The sequence below is a fragment of the Pleurodeles waltl genome, chromosome 9 (genome assembly GCF_031143425.1).
Source record: "Pleurodeles waltl isolate 20211129_DDA chromosome 9, aPleWal1.hap1.20221129, whole genome shotgun sequence".
NCBI classification, from domain to species: domain Eukaryota; kingdom Metazoa; phylum Chordata; class Amphibia; order Caudata; family Salamandridae; genus Pleurodeles; species Pleurodeles waltl.
In genome coordinates, this window is record NC_090448.1 from 1,154,941,312 (window position 1) to 1,154,958,507 (window position 17,196).

Here is a 17,196-nt window from a genome sequence, read left to right on the forward strand (position 1 = left end):
ACTGGGTTATTATAGTTACCCTAAAAGTGGCTTTAAACGCATCCCACAACATGTATGCATTGGCTGACTGCTCATTCCGTAAAAGGAACAGGGTCATGTCTGATTTAATTTCTGAGAACCAATATTTCTCTTCCAAATGGAGCTTGTTAGGGGGCCACCTGTAAGGAAACTGAGGTTTCATAATATTCATTTGCACCGTAGAATGGTCCGAGAAACCAATAGGATGATGATCATATTGCTTAATGATGAAATCAGACGTTATTTTGTCTTGTTTCACAATATTCAGAACAAGCACTGGCAAAGGTAATAGGTCTCGCTTTTACTCTCTGGCAATGCTGAATAGCACTTTTGCCAGTTGCTTCATTCTGTCGACTCATACATGTGTCTTCAGGCATGTGTCCATGTACAGAATGATGCAGGAGCCATTTTATTTTTATTCACCAATCTAAGATGGTGGGTGCCATTTTGGTCGCTCAATAAAAATAATAATTTGTGCGTTCAAAGGTGCTTTTATGGAGGCCTAGCAACAATATGGGGCCTGGCCCTCCAAATAAAATAAAATAAAATAATTTTAAAAAGACTTGTGGGGCAGAGTCAATGGAAGAGAGGGAGGAAGCCGCAGAAAGTGGCGGGTGGACTTTTACATTAAAAATTAAGCCCGGTTGAAGGAAACATGGTGCAAACAACAGAGATAGCAACACTGGAGGAGGGGAGAAGAAGACAAAGTCCGGAGTTGATGGGATTTGGGGCAGGAGAAAAGAAGGTGGAAGACATCAACACAGGAGATGGCAGAAATTAGCAAGGGGAAAATACCATGAAGGAGAGAGCTAAAGAAAAACACATGCACACTCTCAGAATGCTCAACTTAAAAGAAAAAAGTGGTTCCCTAAAGGTAAGCAGAGGAAGAATACATGTCAGCCAAGCAAAAGAATCGTAAAGAGGCTATGCCCAAGGGGTGGGATAAACACAAGATGGACAAGGCAAGCTATCAAATAAGAAGCAAGCAAATCAGAGTGACACTAAAGCCAGCCAATGGTAAGCAATGGTCGGCTAAAAGCCCACTGCAAGTTCTTGGTAAGCACACAACAGTTATTTTCCAACCAGATCACTTACACTCGCTGGTAGGCGAGACCTAAAAATATCAAAACAATAATTGTTGGTGACATCACAAGTTCCAACTTCAGCCTTCCATTACAAGGAGGAAACTGAGCTAAGTACAAGTGAGTTTCCTAAGAATAAGACCATTTACTGAGTGTGTCTTAAAGCTGCAAGGTAGTGACTAACAGTGTCAGTCAGTTGATTCCTTGTAGGTCTTAAGGCACATTCACAACACAAAAGATATTTTCACAGAATATGGGAAACAAAGAAAACATCTCTCAGGTTTTAAGTTCATGATTGTTTTAATCATTAGGTAACCACAGGGAAAACATTAAAACTTAAACTGTTTTATTATGATATTGTTATTTGATATGTCAAATTACAAGGGTATGATGTAACAAAGTTACAAACTTATATATGCAATATTTACATTATATAGGCAAACGTAACAAGCTATAATCTTATACATAAAAAGGAAATACACCAATGGCCAGGGTTAGAAACAAAATCATATGTCACTTAGTAATAAAAAAGCAATTTAAAATTTGAATGGCAATAATGCACAAGTGAGGCACTTTCGAGGTCGGTAAGATGAGGGGCCAATGGCGCTGTGCAAGACGTAGAGGACCAACCGATGTCTGTAGAAATAAAACTGCACGTACCAACTATACCGCAGAATCACATGACAAAAACCAAACCAGCTAAGATTTCTTTATAGGCTGAAGCTCTTCAAAATAACAACTTGGCTGTTTTTTGTTTGTTAGAGGAGACGGAAGAATGTGTGACCGAAGCCATGTTATGTGCATTTAGATAGCGATGCTACCCCATGGGGGTAACCAAGTGCTTTGCGAATAAGAGCTTACCGTCCTTATATAGATGCTGATGGCGTCAGATGAGTCTTAAGTTGTCTATCGGTGCAACAAAGCATGCAGTGTCAACACCCAGCCAGAGGGTTATAGGAAAAACTTTCAGCTCCAAGTGACTGACAGTCATTTTTGGATCTCCATTTAATGTTTTGTGAATTTGTTTCTGTGTGTTCTCAGGTGACAAATAGAAAAGATTCAACAGTTGAGGGATGCAAACCACAGAACACGCAAACCCACCAATTTTCCAGGACACCCAAATATGTCAAAGCACTGCCATATTCGCCTAACGGAGACTGTACGTTCAAGGGTGACTCTACAAGCCCCAAAGTAGCTGAGAAGTCTTAATGACAAGGTTGAAGGAAGGAGGACATTTTCTGTCCTGCTCATCTTACACAACAGATACACTCTTTCCTGGGCACCAATAGACGATAGTTATTCGTAGTTTAGCTACAGGAAGAAACAATGTGCAAGTCATGACTTTTAGCAACAGCGTGCCTGCAGTGGGGTAGTAAGTGCCTGATATCCCTCCTGAATGAACGGCTCACAGTTCCAATGAACCTAAGTGCTTTGGCCCTAGACCAGATGGCTTTCCTGCAGGTAGGTGGTAACAAATCACCAAAGACCTGTGAAATCCTGCTGCAACGCCACAAAAACAAGCCGCACAGATTTTGTAGTCTGTGCAGGTTTAACACTGTGAACAATCTAATATACGAAATACCATGACTCAAACAAATTGTAAAATCTTTAATTTTGCATTTAAAAGGTAACGCTTTCTTTAAAGTGCTCAAAACTTCCTTTCAAATGTGTACAGTATCACCAAAAGTAAAAGCAGATGTCTGAAAACGAAGCCCACTTCTCCTAAGCAAAATACACTCCTTTCAAACCTTATATCATGGAAGTGCAACTTTATTTCAGAGGGCTAGATGCATGCTAGATTTTTAGTGTAACAACTATGTAAAGAAATTCCATTTATAGTCAATGTATAACATGTGGATATTATGAGAATCTGGCATGGACCCATCCCTTGTGGCTCAAAGATGAACACCTCTCTGCTAGAGCTCTGAACCTAAAAGGAAGTGACTATGCACATCACCTTTTTACTGTTATGATTGTACCTTTCATGATTCTATTGATTCGAAATAAAGGAAAATGAATGAAAGACTATGCACATAAAATGCATCCAATAGTGCGAGCTGCATGTTTGCCCAAAAAAGTAATCAGAAGGCCATAGCCTTCGTCAGTGAATGAAATTCTGAATGAGCAGGGCGTGTGAGAAATCACTGAATTTTGTTGACATATAAACTCTCCTGTTCTACCGAGCAGCACAGACCAAGACATATCTGCCTTCCTGAAGCAACTGTGTGACTTGTACTATTACGATGGGATATTAAAGTGCCTCTTGCATCATTGAGCAGGTGCAGATCTAGCATGGAAGGATGTTTTTGTTTCTTATGCAAGACAATTGATTAATTTCAATGCCTGAGAAGTACTATTCTCTGTATATGCACCTTTAATCTTCCCTTTACTTAATTCAAGCAACTTCGCCGAAATTAAATACTCTGTCGCAAATGTGACTGATATCTATACTATTACAACAGTATTATATCCTATGGTACTTGTAATACGGCAGATGGGATATCCATCGTGTTTGGGATGGAGCCAAGCTCTAAATCCAGCCCTTGATCTTGCCTGTAGTGCAAAGGGGCACCCACCGTTATATCCCCACTCTTGGCTTTCGAGACATTCTTTGCTGGTGTTCGACTTCTAATGCTGAGCTCCCCGCAGCACACAATGCTTGTGGACCCTTGTTTGATTGAGTGACCAACTCTTAGTGAGACTTTTTTAATAAGAAGTTCATTCTTACTCATAATTTATCATGGGCACTATCTTACACTCTTTGCATTGTGCCACAAAAACTTAACCAGGAGGGATTTTGTTGACTAATTTTCCTTGACTCAGCTGGGCGAGATCCTTGAGTCAAGTGCATACTTTAACCAGTCACGGAGGAGGCCTTGCGAGAAGGCCACCACCACCAGACAAGAAAACACAGAGGTACACTACTAAAATGGCAAGTAAGTGAGGAGAGGCTGAAGAAATGAATTATGATTATAGTGAAGGAAAGGCAGCACAGGCAACGAAAAAGAAGTCTTTTCAATTCTTACGGGAACTAGAAAGCATACAAGGCAAGGGAGTTATATGCCAATCAGAGAGGGTATTTAGGAGACAAAGATAGTAGCAAGCTCTGTGATCACATCAAAGGAATTTCCTACAGAATGTAAAAGACACAAAAGGTAAAAGAATGAAATCTGGGGAACAATGTAGGTGTGAAACCAGAGATCACGTAGGTTTTACGGAGTAAATTAGTCGAGTCGATTTGACTCTTAACTAATGCCAAATTCTCTGTATCTATGGATCAATGTTTCCATTTCCTGAGCCCCCTTTAATTAATCTCTTATTAGCATTTATTACTTTCTCAGGAGTGCTCTGCCATTTAAAGACCTAGTTTCTTGCAGAAGTCAGCATTTGGCTGAAGCTCCGTTTAAAAAAAAAATATTTTATCCAAATAACATGGCATAGGAAGTAATGAGGTCGAAGGAAGACCACAGAATATAGCAATAATTAACTCCAGCAAAGCCTGTAACAATGATAGGTTATATTATCTGGTCTTCTTTCATTTCCAACAGCTGAATGCCCATCTCAATAGACCAGCATTTCTTTCTATTTTGGAAACCACAGGCTTTAGTATTTGCTAAATACTACATCACTAAAAATGGCGACTCAAGTTTTCTAAATAGAAGACATACTAGACCTTAGAACATATCTGTTATCGTGTATCACTTGAAGTGCGTCTGCTCCTAAAGTAATGACAATGGGACAGAAGACGCACAGAATCACCATCAGATGTAGTCTAATGCATTTGTTGCATAGGTAGATGGAAGAAACCCAAAACTTTATGAAGCAGACAAAGCTAACACATCTTCCTTGTCTATGATTTTATTAAATGCATACAATTAATGTGGCAATAGAGTTGAATGCTTGCAGGGATAATGATCCAGGCAAGGCAGAAAGGGTGCTTCGTGTCACTGGGAGGCCTGTGAGAAGATGTCTAAGGTAAGCATCTGTTGCTTCTTGACAAAGCATACTGCATTGACCATGATGGATCAGGGCTTGGCCGACATTAGAACTGTGCTAAATGTTCCAAGTCAAGAATCACAGATCAAAAATGTCAGCTATCAGGAAAACAGGAGAGTGTGTCTGACCTTAAAATCTTGATTGAGAGTTTTATGTAAGTGTGCAGAAGAATTAAGCTTTTAGTTTGCATTTTGTTTTGGTTCTCAAAAAATGTCTACATTGCAAGGGAAGAGGGGCCTTGCTCCAAAGAGGTTCAAGGTTTCTTAAAAGGAGCGCACAAATGTCACTGAGCGGTTGTCCAGAAGCATCCATGGAAGTTCTAGTCTCTCAACTTAAGTGACTCTAACAGGTCTGGCAGGTTCTCAACGGCCTTGCACAATTGTTCACTTGAGCATTGTAGGATTCATATTACATCTAACATCTACATGAGAGCAACGGGTTTCATGTTGCTTTTTGCTTCTGGAATGACCCGTGACAACATACACGTAGATCACAAACCTGCATATAGGCTGAGCCGAAGTTAACTGAGTCCACAAATCCTCACAAGAATGCCACTTTTATCCCCGTCTGTACTAGCAGTCTCTGTTCATATGATTATATGAATATCTGTTTTTCATTGACTTATCGATGGTGTACCTGGCCTCCAGACTTTTGCAACATAGGCTATCCACAAGCTGGGTACCTAAAAAACAGTAATGTGATCAGGGTCGCTGTGTTTTTTATTAGAACATAATCCAAACCTGCACTGGATATGAAATAGAGGTGTGCATTCTGATTGGCTATTCTGATGGTCGCCACCTACTATAGTGACTAACATTCAAAGAACAGTCTGACGAGCTGTTCAAAGAACACCTAATAAGTAAGAATTCAACTGATGAAAAACATGCAACAACACTAAGGCTTTTTCCAGTACATCACCAGAGCCAATGACTTCAGACATGGACTTGAAGTGGAAAGCTGTAGACAATGTAAGCTTTGTGATGTTCATATTGGCAATGAAAATTAACAGATTTGATTGGCATGTCTTTGTTGCTGTTCAATCCTCTTTCTTTTTCCTGATGGAGTAGGGAAGGTGTCTGTTTCTCTTAAGGATTGTCTCACTCCCTAGACACAGGCACAGGAATGTGAACCTTTTCTCCAAATTGCTGTTCCTAGATGAGACCAAAGCATGCCATCTTACAGACACGTTTATCTGCAGGTGTGAAGCACAACATTTTGCTGGATGAAAGTATTTGTGTGGAAACACTGGTCTTGATCAATGGAACATTCTAATGGGTATATCCCTCCATCCAAAAGAGTTGGGCAGGGAATCGGGGTCTGTTAGGCGTCGAACCTGGACACAAAACAACTCTACACGTAGTATGATCTAGTGTTGTATTGTCAGGCACAAGGATGCTAAAGGATGTGCTCCTCTGGGAAAAAAGGAGACATCGCCCACGCCCCATGCTGCCTGCGTGTGTTTGCATGAGGCAGCATCTAATGGACTGGGGTCACCTGGGGTATAGAACCAGCAGCACATCTGCAAAACATGGCTTCTAATTGTGACTGTAACGTTGTCCTCCAGAAAGTTCTCCTCGTTGCGAACTATGATTGCAACTTTCTCCTCAAAGTTAGGAACTGATTGCAACTTGCACTCTGTACAGGGGGTTTGAAATAAAGCCAAACCCTATGCCTGGTGGGATTTGGTGGAAAGGATGCTGGGCTTGAGTGTATCTTTTCGTGGGAGTACCACTGTTACGTGCTAAGGGTCACGCAACTGAAAGAAGTCTTCTGTGCTCTTTTGCACGGGGTAGGTGACCTCAGTCCTTACAACAACTACTGCATGAAGTTACAGTAAGTCTTCTATCGTCTGGCCTTCCATGACATCAAGTGGACTCAATCAATCAATCAGGATTTATAAAGCGCAGAAAATCACCCATGAGGGTCTGAAGGCGCTGCGCAGACATGGCTGCATCCATTAATCTACCCGTTTTGTTAACCCAAGTGTGCAAGCAAATCCGAAACACCTGACCGCTCCCGTCTCTGCTGAGCCAGGCAACCACCTCACGGCCAACACCCGCCAGCTTTACTGTACTATTACCCTTCTGCTGGGCATGTTTGCACAATAATCACGCAGAAACTGTGCCAAGGCTACAGCTGTTTTTTGTGTTTTAACCACTAATCAGGAGACATCCTGTTTGTGACAGCACATGACAGCCTGTGGATTGTACGGCCAAGGGAGGGGTTGGGGGAAGAAATATCGCTGTGCATTTTTGGAGGCTCAAGTAACACTGCAGGCAAAGCAGAAAAGCCCAGGTAGAGCAGAAATTGGGCTTCGAAATGGGCTTTCCATTCATTCTCTCTCTCTCTCTCTCTCTCTCTCTCTCTCTCTATATATATATATGTATATATATATATATATATATATATAAAAGTCTGCTTGTTCGCAATAAATTCGAAAAACACAGATCTTTCCCCACCCAATTAGTTCATGTCTGCTCCTCCCTTGATTGTGACAGGCTTCTATGAAGTGTTTCACAAACTGTTTTATTTCTCTGACACAACAGGTAGGGCCTGATTACGACCTTGGTGGATGGGATGGCTCCGACAACGTGTCGGACACCCCGCCTGCCGTTATACAAGTCCCATAGGATATAATCGAACTTGTAATATGACAGACTGAATATCCATCACGTTTGTGACGGAGTATCCCATTCGCCAAGGTCACAATTAGGCCCTTAGTGTCTGCAAAGCCTTCAACCTCCGAGAAGTACCTATAATCCAGCCTTGCACACGGTTACAGCTCAATCCTTCCTGTGTTCAAGCGGTTTTCAGCCCTGCTGCTGCCTGAATAAATCTAAACGTGCCTCACTGCGTGCAAAAGAAAAGTGACACTCTGATGACATCACTGTTTCGGTCAGTGTCCAATCGTCTGGGAAAAATTATTTGTTGAAATTTCATGGTTTAAAATCGCTGAAAAGCCCAAAATAAAAATTATTAGGCGATCTATTTTGGGGAAATAGCAATAGGGATGGAGTGCGCTTGTCCAGATGGGGCATGGAATTATTACGGGCAAAATCATTAAAAACTAAACAAAAATGTTTTCTGTCAATTTTTTTCACTGAAATCTGATGGGGATGTAGGAGGTGTTCACAACTTATTCCCAGGAGCAAAGTGGTTAACTGAGCGTATCACAAGCATTTCTATATTTCAAACACTGAAGCGCAAATGTTGCTCTTAGAACACAGCCAAACTCACGCATCACACTACGCGGAAAAGTGCTCCAGGCGGACAACTGTGGAGCACAATTTCACCAAAAGAGCGTATGTACAACAGCATTACTTTACAACATTTACCTATCAAACCAGTAAGTTCTGTATTTACAGGGCCCATTGCCATCACAACCTCATGTTCCGCTGCCAGCACACTATAATTTAGGAATTTATGACATACTTAAACTTCTCCGAAACAGCCACACCTTGTTTCTGTAATGAGAAATCAAGCACAACAAAGGCCACACTAACGTTACAAGTACCCCCAATGCCTTTGTTAGCAGGCCTATATTTGACACTGACTGCACTCAGTTGAATTTCTTAAAGTTGATGTTTATCTCCAGATTACAATTCAGACTGAGCGCCTGGTTTAGAGTTTGGCAGAACGGTTACTCTGTCACAAGCATGACGAATATCCCGTCCGCCGTATCACAAGTGCATTATGGCCAGAGCCAATGTAATTGTGCGATTGTGCAGTCGCAGACATTTTTGCACGATTATGGATAAGCTGCATTTGCCACAAAATCCACCATTAACTGCATTATCTGCAGATTTTAATAAAAAATATTTTGTTTCACGCTCAAATAGTTTAAATGTTACTAAAAATACAGTGACATGTATTGCAGTGGAAGGCTCTTTGCAAAGGTTGACTTGTCATCTTTCTGTTGCTTATAACTATATTTGGGTGTTAATCTGGTGCTAATGAGGTGCAACCTATGCATCCGCACTGTGAACAAGTGTCAAAATCACAAAATGCGCCGCAACACTCCATATAAAATGCCTTTTCCTACTGCATAATTTAGCCAACCCTGCTGCATAATTTAGCCAACCCTGCTGCATAATTTAGCCAACCCTGCTGCATAATTTGGCCAACCCTGCTGCATAATTTGGCCAACCCTGCTGCATAATTTAGCCAACCCTGCTGCATAATTTAGCCAACCCTGCTGCATAATTTGGCCCTCTTCTGCCGCATAATTCCAGTGGTCCTGGTTGTACCCGATGGCATTTGTAATACAGCGGATGCAAAATCCATCATTTGTGGCGGACTAACCCTTCTGCTGAACTCTAAACCAGGCCCTACATTTCTAATGTTGACCATTCAAGCTTACATACCAACCCAAAACTGATGGATCACTGTGCAGAAAAATCCATGTTGCAAACAAATTATTTTAATACAAGCCCACTAAACATTTCTTAAAATGAAGGGAACTCCTTAAAATCGCTTCACAGGTAGAATATCGCTCTAAATTAAATATGCAGGTGCATGCTGGAAATGGTGTATAATATGCACTAGGTAACTGGTAACCAGCAACTGGTAACCAAACAGCAGCTTTAATCATAAACATAGCAGAAACTTAACTTGCTGCTTGAGGCTGTTTCCTTGAACTGACCCCATCCAACCAGTTTTCTCATCACTATTTTTTATTTTTAAGTAAAAAACTAGAAAGAACCTCCTGTTTGCAGAGCTTCTATAGTTCTCCATAAACATGTGTATCCACTTTTCAATGTGAAATACTCAAAATGAGCTATGTACACAAGGGTGTCAATTGAAACTGCCATAAATATAAATGCTATCTTTAGGGTAAAATAAAATAAAATAACATAAAAGATAAAGCGACTGAAAGGGAGTTGGAGTGTAATTTACAATGAATTATTTACATTTGTTCAGAGTTTGTTACATGGGCTACGTAAACAAAATATTTTACACTTTGGAACTACAAATACAAAAAACAAAACAAAAGAAAAAATTGCATAGAAAATGAACAGGAAATTTAATGGAGTTAGGCTTCCATCTGTGACACAGCAGGACGGAATCTGGGGGGAATCATAATTTCCATCTTTCTTGTAATGCTATATCTCAGTCACTTATTAGACTGATTCTGCTTAAACGAATTCTAAAAGTCACCATATTGGAACGATTTAGTATACCCTTGTGGAATTTTGTAATACCTTTTGTTAGTCTCCGAATCAATGACACGTAATTAGCTGTCTGAGAAGGGCCAGTTGCTTACATGTGCTATAGATTCATGTAGTCTGTGTTGTCATTTAAATAAAGAAGCTGTGTGCAACAACTTTGGAATCTAAAGAAGTTAGGACTACAGGGGAATTGAGAAAGTTGCTAACAGATGTGCGGTACTCACATAAAGCCAACACTTTCATTAACGACGGGGAAGAGTCATTAAAAGACCAGTGGCAATGTTATACAAAATACAGGCAACATTTGACTGCGCAGGAATTTAAAAAGGGGAGTTCCTTGTTTTTCCACACCCAAAAAGTTTGAATTTGAGTGGGGTCACATAACCCTTTTGATCCCCTTGCAGAAGGGTCAGGAGTAGTGGTATTGTCAGCACAGCCTATCGTTACACTTCTGTTCCCCCTGGACCCCGTTCCTCAAATCCTTCGAACTGACTTAGGTGGTCCCCAATCACATAGTGACATGCACTGAGTGGGACTGCCACCCTGCCATAGTGTGCATCTGTACACCTGCCCTTGGCTCACGTAATGCAGTATGGCACGCCTGGTAACTGTGTTTCTAGACTGTCAGACCGCCAGCCCCGCGGAGGTGTTCAAGACGGCCGCTGCTGTGGCAGTCTGACCGCCACACTAGGACCCTGGCAGCCATACTGTCGGGGTCCCACTGTCTCCGCCAGGATTGGTGATCCCGATAGGTTGATGGCGGGCGGAGATCGTAATCTGCTAGGGGAGATTACTACTTTGTTCTATGCAGGCCTTTTCATGGCGGTTTCACCACCATGAATAGGCTGGTGGAGAACAGGTGCAGGGGGGCCCTGCACTGCCCATGCGCTTGGCATGGGCAGTGCAGGAGTCCCCGTGCCCAGCACCATCGCAAAGTTCACTCTCTGCTTTGCTGGTGCACCCTGCAGGCGACAGCATTGCCGCCAGCTCGATTTTGTGCCGGAGACATTGCTGTTGTCTGTTTCCGCTAGGCTGTTTCCGGTTCAGCCCAGCGGGAAACACCTAACACGTCCAGCGAGGTGGTCGCCACGAAGGCGGCGGCCACCCTGATGGGATTTGGACAGACGGGCTTTCCCATCCATCAAACTCATAATCGGGTCCTTAGTCACAACAGAGTGTTTTTAGTAGGACAAGGATTAGATCAAGAGGTTTGAGGTGTTGTTTCATACATGTGAGTTAGTGGGTACTGATATCCATCCTAGAGGTCGAGATCAACTGTATCAAGCCCGTTTTGCAGGAAAATGCACCCAAGCTTACAATAACATGCTAAGTCAAAAGATGTATTTAATATAGATCCTAAAATAGTCTTCTGTTGCTATTAGGAATAAAGACTTGGACTGTCAATCAACATATCACTTTGAACGAGAGCAGGTTTTCTGTCATAGCGCAAGCCAGACCAGTTTGTTGCCAGATTTTCAAGATAATTACGGATTATGAGAAAGAATTAAATGTATTGTATGCAGATCTATCTAACATGGATGTGTATATCTTGAAAGATTACCCATCAGGGCCTACACTGACCCCCTCTCATATGATGTCTTTCCTCTTGGGCTGCGGGAAACCACAAGTAACTCCAGAAAGCAGTACTGTTGTAGTGAAGTACTTCAAAAAGGGTGGGCAACCTTTAGTGATCAAAGAAATCCCCTTTGGCACAAGTTAGAGAAAATGGGTGATTATCCTGAGTTGAGCAGTGCACTGGAGCGGGGGATGTTCTCTTCGGACAGAACCCAGAAAGACTGACTGAAGTGTTTTTTAAGTGGTGCAGGAGTCGAAAAACAATCACAAGGGGACCAGTGTTGTCGAGGATATTGTGTTAACATAGTGAAGAAGTGAAGTTTCCATTGCAGAAAAGATTAGGGTGCTTTATGCTCCTGAACCTATCAGTGCAAGGATGCAAACGTTTGTCCCACCGATGTGCAGTTACCATTACAAATAATCAATGGAGAAATCAACTTACCCAATATATGGGAGATATAAAAAAATGGAACCAGGCCAGAAAAATATGGCCAGCCACCAACTAATGTCAATGGTATAGAATATTAGATTTTACTAATGCCTGCTAAAAGCACAAGACAAGATGTACGCTGAATATCCAGATCAGGCATTTCCCATTACATACATTGAATTATTTATGTACGACAGAACTTCATAATACTTTGCTGCAGAAGTACTCCATTATACTACCTGGTTTGGATGAACACAAGCCATATTTTTATTTTCCATCATATACAGGAGTTGGTGCTCACCTCCACTCAGGGGACCCAAGTGACAAAAAGTCTACTAACAGGAGAGACGCAAGACGAGCAGGTAGGAAAGGGGCGGTGTGCCAAATTTACACATCCCCTGAAAAAAAGAGACACCTGAAGCAGGAGTGAGACAGAGAAAGGGGCTGGTGAGAGGTGAGTGAAATGGAAAAGCGAAAGTGATGGAATAAGGGGATAATGTTTGAAGGGGTCAAACAACGGGACAGTCCACCAACAGCAAAAGGAAAGGAGATCTGATTGAAGGTTGGAAAAATAGGCAGACAATAGACCAGGCAGGAGAAGGGGTACGGCCCCGAGGCGTTCATGTATTCTACATAAAAGCTGTCTGGAATGTCTTGAAGCTGTGTGGAATGTCCTGATGGAGAATGTAGAGAAGTCATTACAGACTGTAATATGGTGGTTTAAGAATGACCAGGTGGAATATTGAGGAGAAGGCTGGAGGTGGTTGAACTGAATGGATGGGATAGCATCTCTAAAGATTAAATGCATGTTAACTACACCTGCCGTGTGCGCCTTATCTTTAAGTGAACTCACCTCTTACACTGGCGACGAGGAAGGGATACGAACCCACACCTGCACAGCACAATAGATTACTTCCCCACAAAAATGCTGTACGTTTCTTAAGTGCCCAGGGCACAGCTAGTGCATCCCTTTCAATTACAGAATACCTTGTTTTTGCAGCTTTCAAAGTTCATGAGATGAACATGAAAGTGTTAGCCGGACCAATAGCACCTTGATGGTGGACAGCCCCAACCCTTCAAGAGGTTCCACACAGCTCTGTGTAAAATACATAAATGCCACAATACCACAAGTCGCAAGAGGAAGAACAGAGACAGAAGCAGGAAAAAAACAGGATGGCTGGCATGAGCAGAACCCACTATAGATAGTGAGGAAAAATAAGTGAGGCCCAAAGGTCATCCATCATCCGGAACTGACACTTTATCTGACATGAAGTAAGGAAGAGACAGGGACAGATGAGGATCTCACCAATACTAATCCAGGGACCAAGACCTGCATGAGACCTCCAAGCAGTCGAATTAGACCTAAAACGGTAAAAGGTTTTCTTTTCCCTTGTTTTCTGATTTTAAAAACACTTCTTTTTAAAAATCAAGATATATGTATTCAGGTCTAGATACACATTTATAGTCAGTGTAAGAGGTGGCTTTGCCAGGTACCTCTCACCACCCAAGGGGCTGAAAAATCACTAGAATGTGGACAATGTCAGGGTATACTGTATGTACAGAAAAGTGTATTCCAATAAGGTAAGTCATTGTTACAGCATGTTTTAATACCAGGAATTGCAAGATAACATCCTCAGAGATGAACGAAATGTGAGAAACTTCACACGTTTAGAGTTTGGGATGAGATTTGTCAACAGGCTGAATGTCCCGCCTGAGAAGAAGAGTTAGAATACTGCTACATCTGTAAACGAGTCTACTCGAAGTTTTGGCGCTATTTCATGCATTTGATGTGCTTTTTGATTTTTTTTCATTTGGCTGAACTCACTTCTGCTGTTAGTAATGCCAGATTCGTGTGACATCACTTCCTTTAATGTAATCAAATATAGTACTGGTTAAAACTCCTAAGAACTCTTGCAATTTGACAGCTCTAGTATAACACACTGCTTTTTATTCTGGGATGTGACTTGGATAGTATGCATAGGCGGATAACAAAACCTTCTGAAAGAAGAGGCACATCACATCTGATTAAAGGAACCAATACTCAAGGGTCTACTTTGGAGTTAAGTGGAAGGGTTACTTCATCACAAAGGTAACGGATATCCAGACATACTGTGTACCGTAAGCCAATTTTGGAACAAAGCTCACTGGCATCATCAGCATCTCTTTGTGACTGCAGGAATCCTTCCTGCAGACAGGAGAGTTATGAAGTTATGACTTCAAATTGGAAACCAGTCGTCCAGGCCTCGAGTGATGACAGATGGGGCTTATCACTTCAACTCCAACACTCACCTGCACTGCCTTAAGCTAGCTTCAAGGATTAGTTCTAGGCTAGGAAAAAGGCTAAGCTGCCATACACCAGACTGCTCAAATGGAACAGAAGACAACAGATCTCACAACAACTTTTAAGCAAGCAGGAACTGGTCTAACTGTCTGTTGTACTTCAAGGCATGTTGGTTCGACTGTGGCACACATCCTCGTATAAGCATGGCATGTGTTGCACATCATTTGACATTTTCCACTGTTCACTTGTACATTTTGAGTTGTTGACTAGGGCGTGAGACTACATATGCGAGGCAAAGCGGAGGTGGTGGGAGTGAAGGGTGCTGAGTGTTTGTAAAGCGACCATGGTTTCCAGCACCATACATCCTACCCACCTGGAGACGGGTGCCTCGGTGTACCAGTAAGCAACCCATATAGCTCAAAAATCTAGGCCCGCTATTATCAGAAATGCCACTGTAAGAGGATGTCCAACTTTTCATAAATCTGAACATTCTGCCTGAGCTCACCTCAGCCACTCACTGTCATTCACTCAACATGGCAGGGGGCTTAATTCTTAGTGAAAGCAATAGCTGAGTGGTGCATGCTATTAAAAAAGAAAAAAACCCAGTAAAGTACAAAAAAGTAAAACAACACGTAAGCAATGGCTGGTATTTATAAAAGCAAATACAGCTATCAAACGACAACATTTAAATACTGCTTTCGCGATGCCATGGCGAATGTTAGAGTAGCTTATGGTCTAGCCACAGCGAGTTTGTTACAGGTGTTAAAATAGGGCGGCTTCACCTTGCAGAATGTTTTCGAGGGAAACTCTAAAAAGGAGATCTTAGAGCAGGCTTTCTCATTTTGTTTTCCTTTTGCTATACTGTTGAAACTAAACGTCACATTTGTATAAAAAAATAAAGATTATGTTCCTCTTAAAATATTTTAGACAGTTGTATCTGTGTTTTACAAAAGGTTGACCTTTCTGTTGCCAATCCAGAGAGCTGGAATTAACATCTGAAAGATCTTTGAGAAGGGCAGAGTACATCAATACAAAGGTTTTAAATCAATCTACCTATGTGCAATAGATAATTTGTCACTGAACACCTTGGAATGTGGGTTTGGAGAGATGCCCGCGTCTACAAAAAGTAACTGGTTGATGACAAGGGCAAACGAGGGATAGAATAGAGAATCAATATGTAATCATTTGTACCGTACATTTAGTTAAATATAAACATTTGTTATTTATACATAAAATTGTTTCCAAAAACCTAGCTACTAATAAATGATTTAGTTGCCTTTTTCCTTTTCCCCCACTGTCAAGTACTAACTGCTTTCAATAGCAATCTCGTGGCACCAGTGCACTTTCAAGTTCACTTACACGTTGTCGACAAATGTTTTTTTTTCTTTCCTTTTTAAGCACCCCTTTCACCGGGAAACTGCAAATATACAAAATGCAATTACAAAAAATGAGTCCCTTTAAGTATGTTTCCGGTCACTGCAGTTGCTCTCTTTCGCCACGAAAAAGCAAAAAAAGATGGCTTCCATCACAGCTCTTCTTTACAATGCAAAATGTCACTCCATGTGCCCTAAGAGTGAAAGTTAGGCAAGGTTAGCATTAGGCAAGGTTAGCAATTATTTAGAACAGCAAGGTCCGCGGATTCACACAACTTTCTCGACCACATCACCAGACTTTTTCTTTGTGCGGCTAAGATTCCCTTCTGTTCCGCCGAAAAAGCCACAGAAAATCCAGGCAACTTTTCAACCTGGAGTTAGGACCACCATTTCAGCTCCTGCCTGGCAGGCTTGCCCCTCCTCATCCAGCAGCTTTGTGCTTCCCCCCACAGCACCCGCATACCTCACCGCAGTGGTGGCATGCTCTCAAGGGGAGGTAGCAGCACATACAGGGCGCGATGAACGACAAGGCCACCAAGGCTAGCCACCGGAGGCAGAACTTGTCGTCACCAGTGTCACAGGAGCAGGGGTCCGAGAAGTCTCCCTCTGAGTCCGACATGCAGTGATAAAGCATGCTTTCTGCACAGAGCATGCAGCTGACTTGGTAGATGCACCTCCGGATGGGGTCAGGGGCATCCTGGCACTTTCCTCGGCTGTTTTCTTCATGATTGAACCGTTCCTGGCAATAGATGCACCGAGACCTTTCCCCCTCTTCTATCCTGCGTTTGGACTTTTTAAGCTTTAGAGAGGACGGCTGTGTCTTGAAGACCACAGACGCTTTGGAGTCTTTGAGAGAGTTCACCTCGCCACCGTCCATGCCAGAGTAGAGATATTCAGACTTCTTCTGCTCAGACTTGGACATTGGGGTGTTGGGGTCCAGGTCCTCCTGGTCCAGGTCGTTCTTCCAGATGTCCGGGTGTCTGTAGTCGGCATAGCGTCGGATGATAATGTCACGAGGGTTAATTCGGACAATCTCTTCTTCATCCTGAAAGCTGACATGTCGAATTGACTTTAGTGGGACCTGCGAAGAGAAAATGTATGTTTAAATCTCGTTGACATTGAGTCGAATCAGTCTACACAGAAGTTAGGCAACACAGAGCCTTGGATATGGTTGTTTCTGGACCTGATCTTAAGTCAAACCCTCCTTTTCCTTAGACATCTTTAAAGAGCAATCTCATTCCCCTGCGTTTAAAAAACTTCTGAAACACACTGA

The 17,196-nt window shown here is 42.1% G+C and overlaps 1 protein-coding gene across 2 annotated transcripts in view; it reads right to left on the reverse strand.

The window, feature by feature from the left end:
• Positions 1-1,429: 1,429 nt before the first annotated feature.
• Positions 1,430-17,196, reverse strand: part of SPRED1 (sprouty related EVH1 domain containing 1) — a 252,830-nt gene continuing 237,063 nt past the window's right edge. For both annotated transcript variants that reach the window (XM_069209011.1, XM_069209010.1), the window contains exon 7: positions 1,430-17,004. In XM_069209011.1, coding sequence (XP_069065112.1) covers positions 16,345-17,004 — 660 coding nt within the window. In that variant the 3' untranslated portion in view covers positions 1,430-16,344. The remainder of the gene's footprint in view (positions 17,005-17,196) is intronic.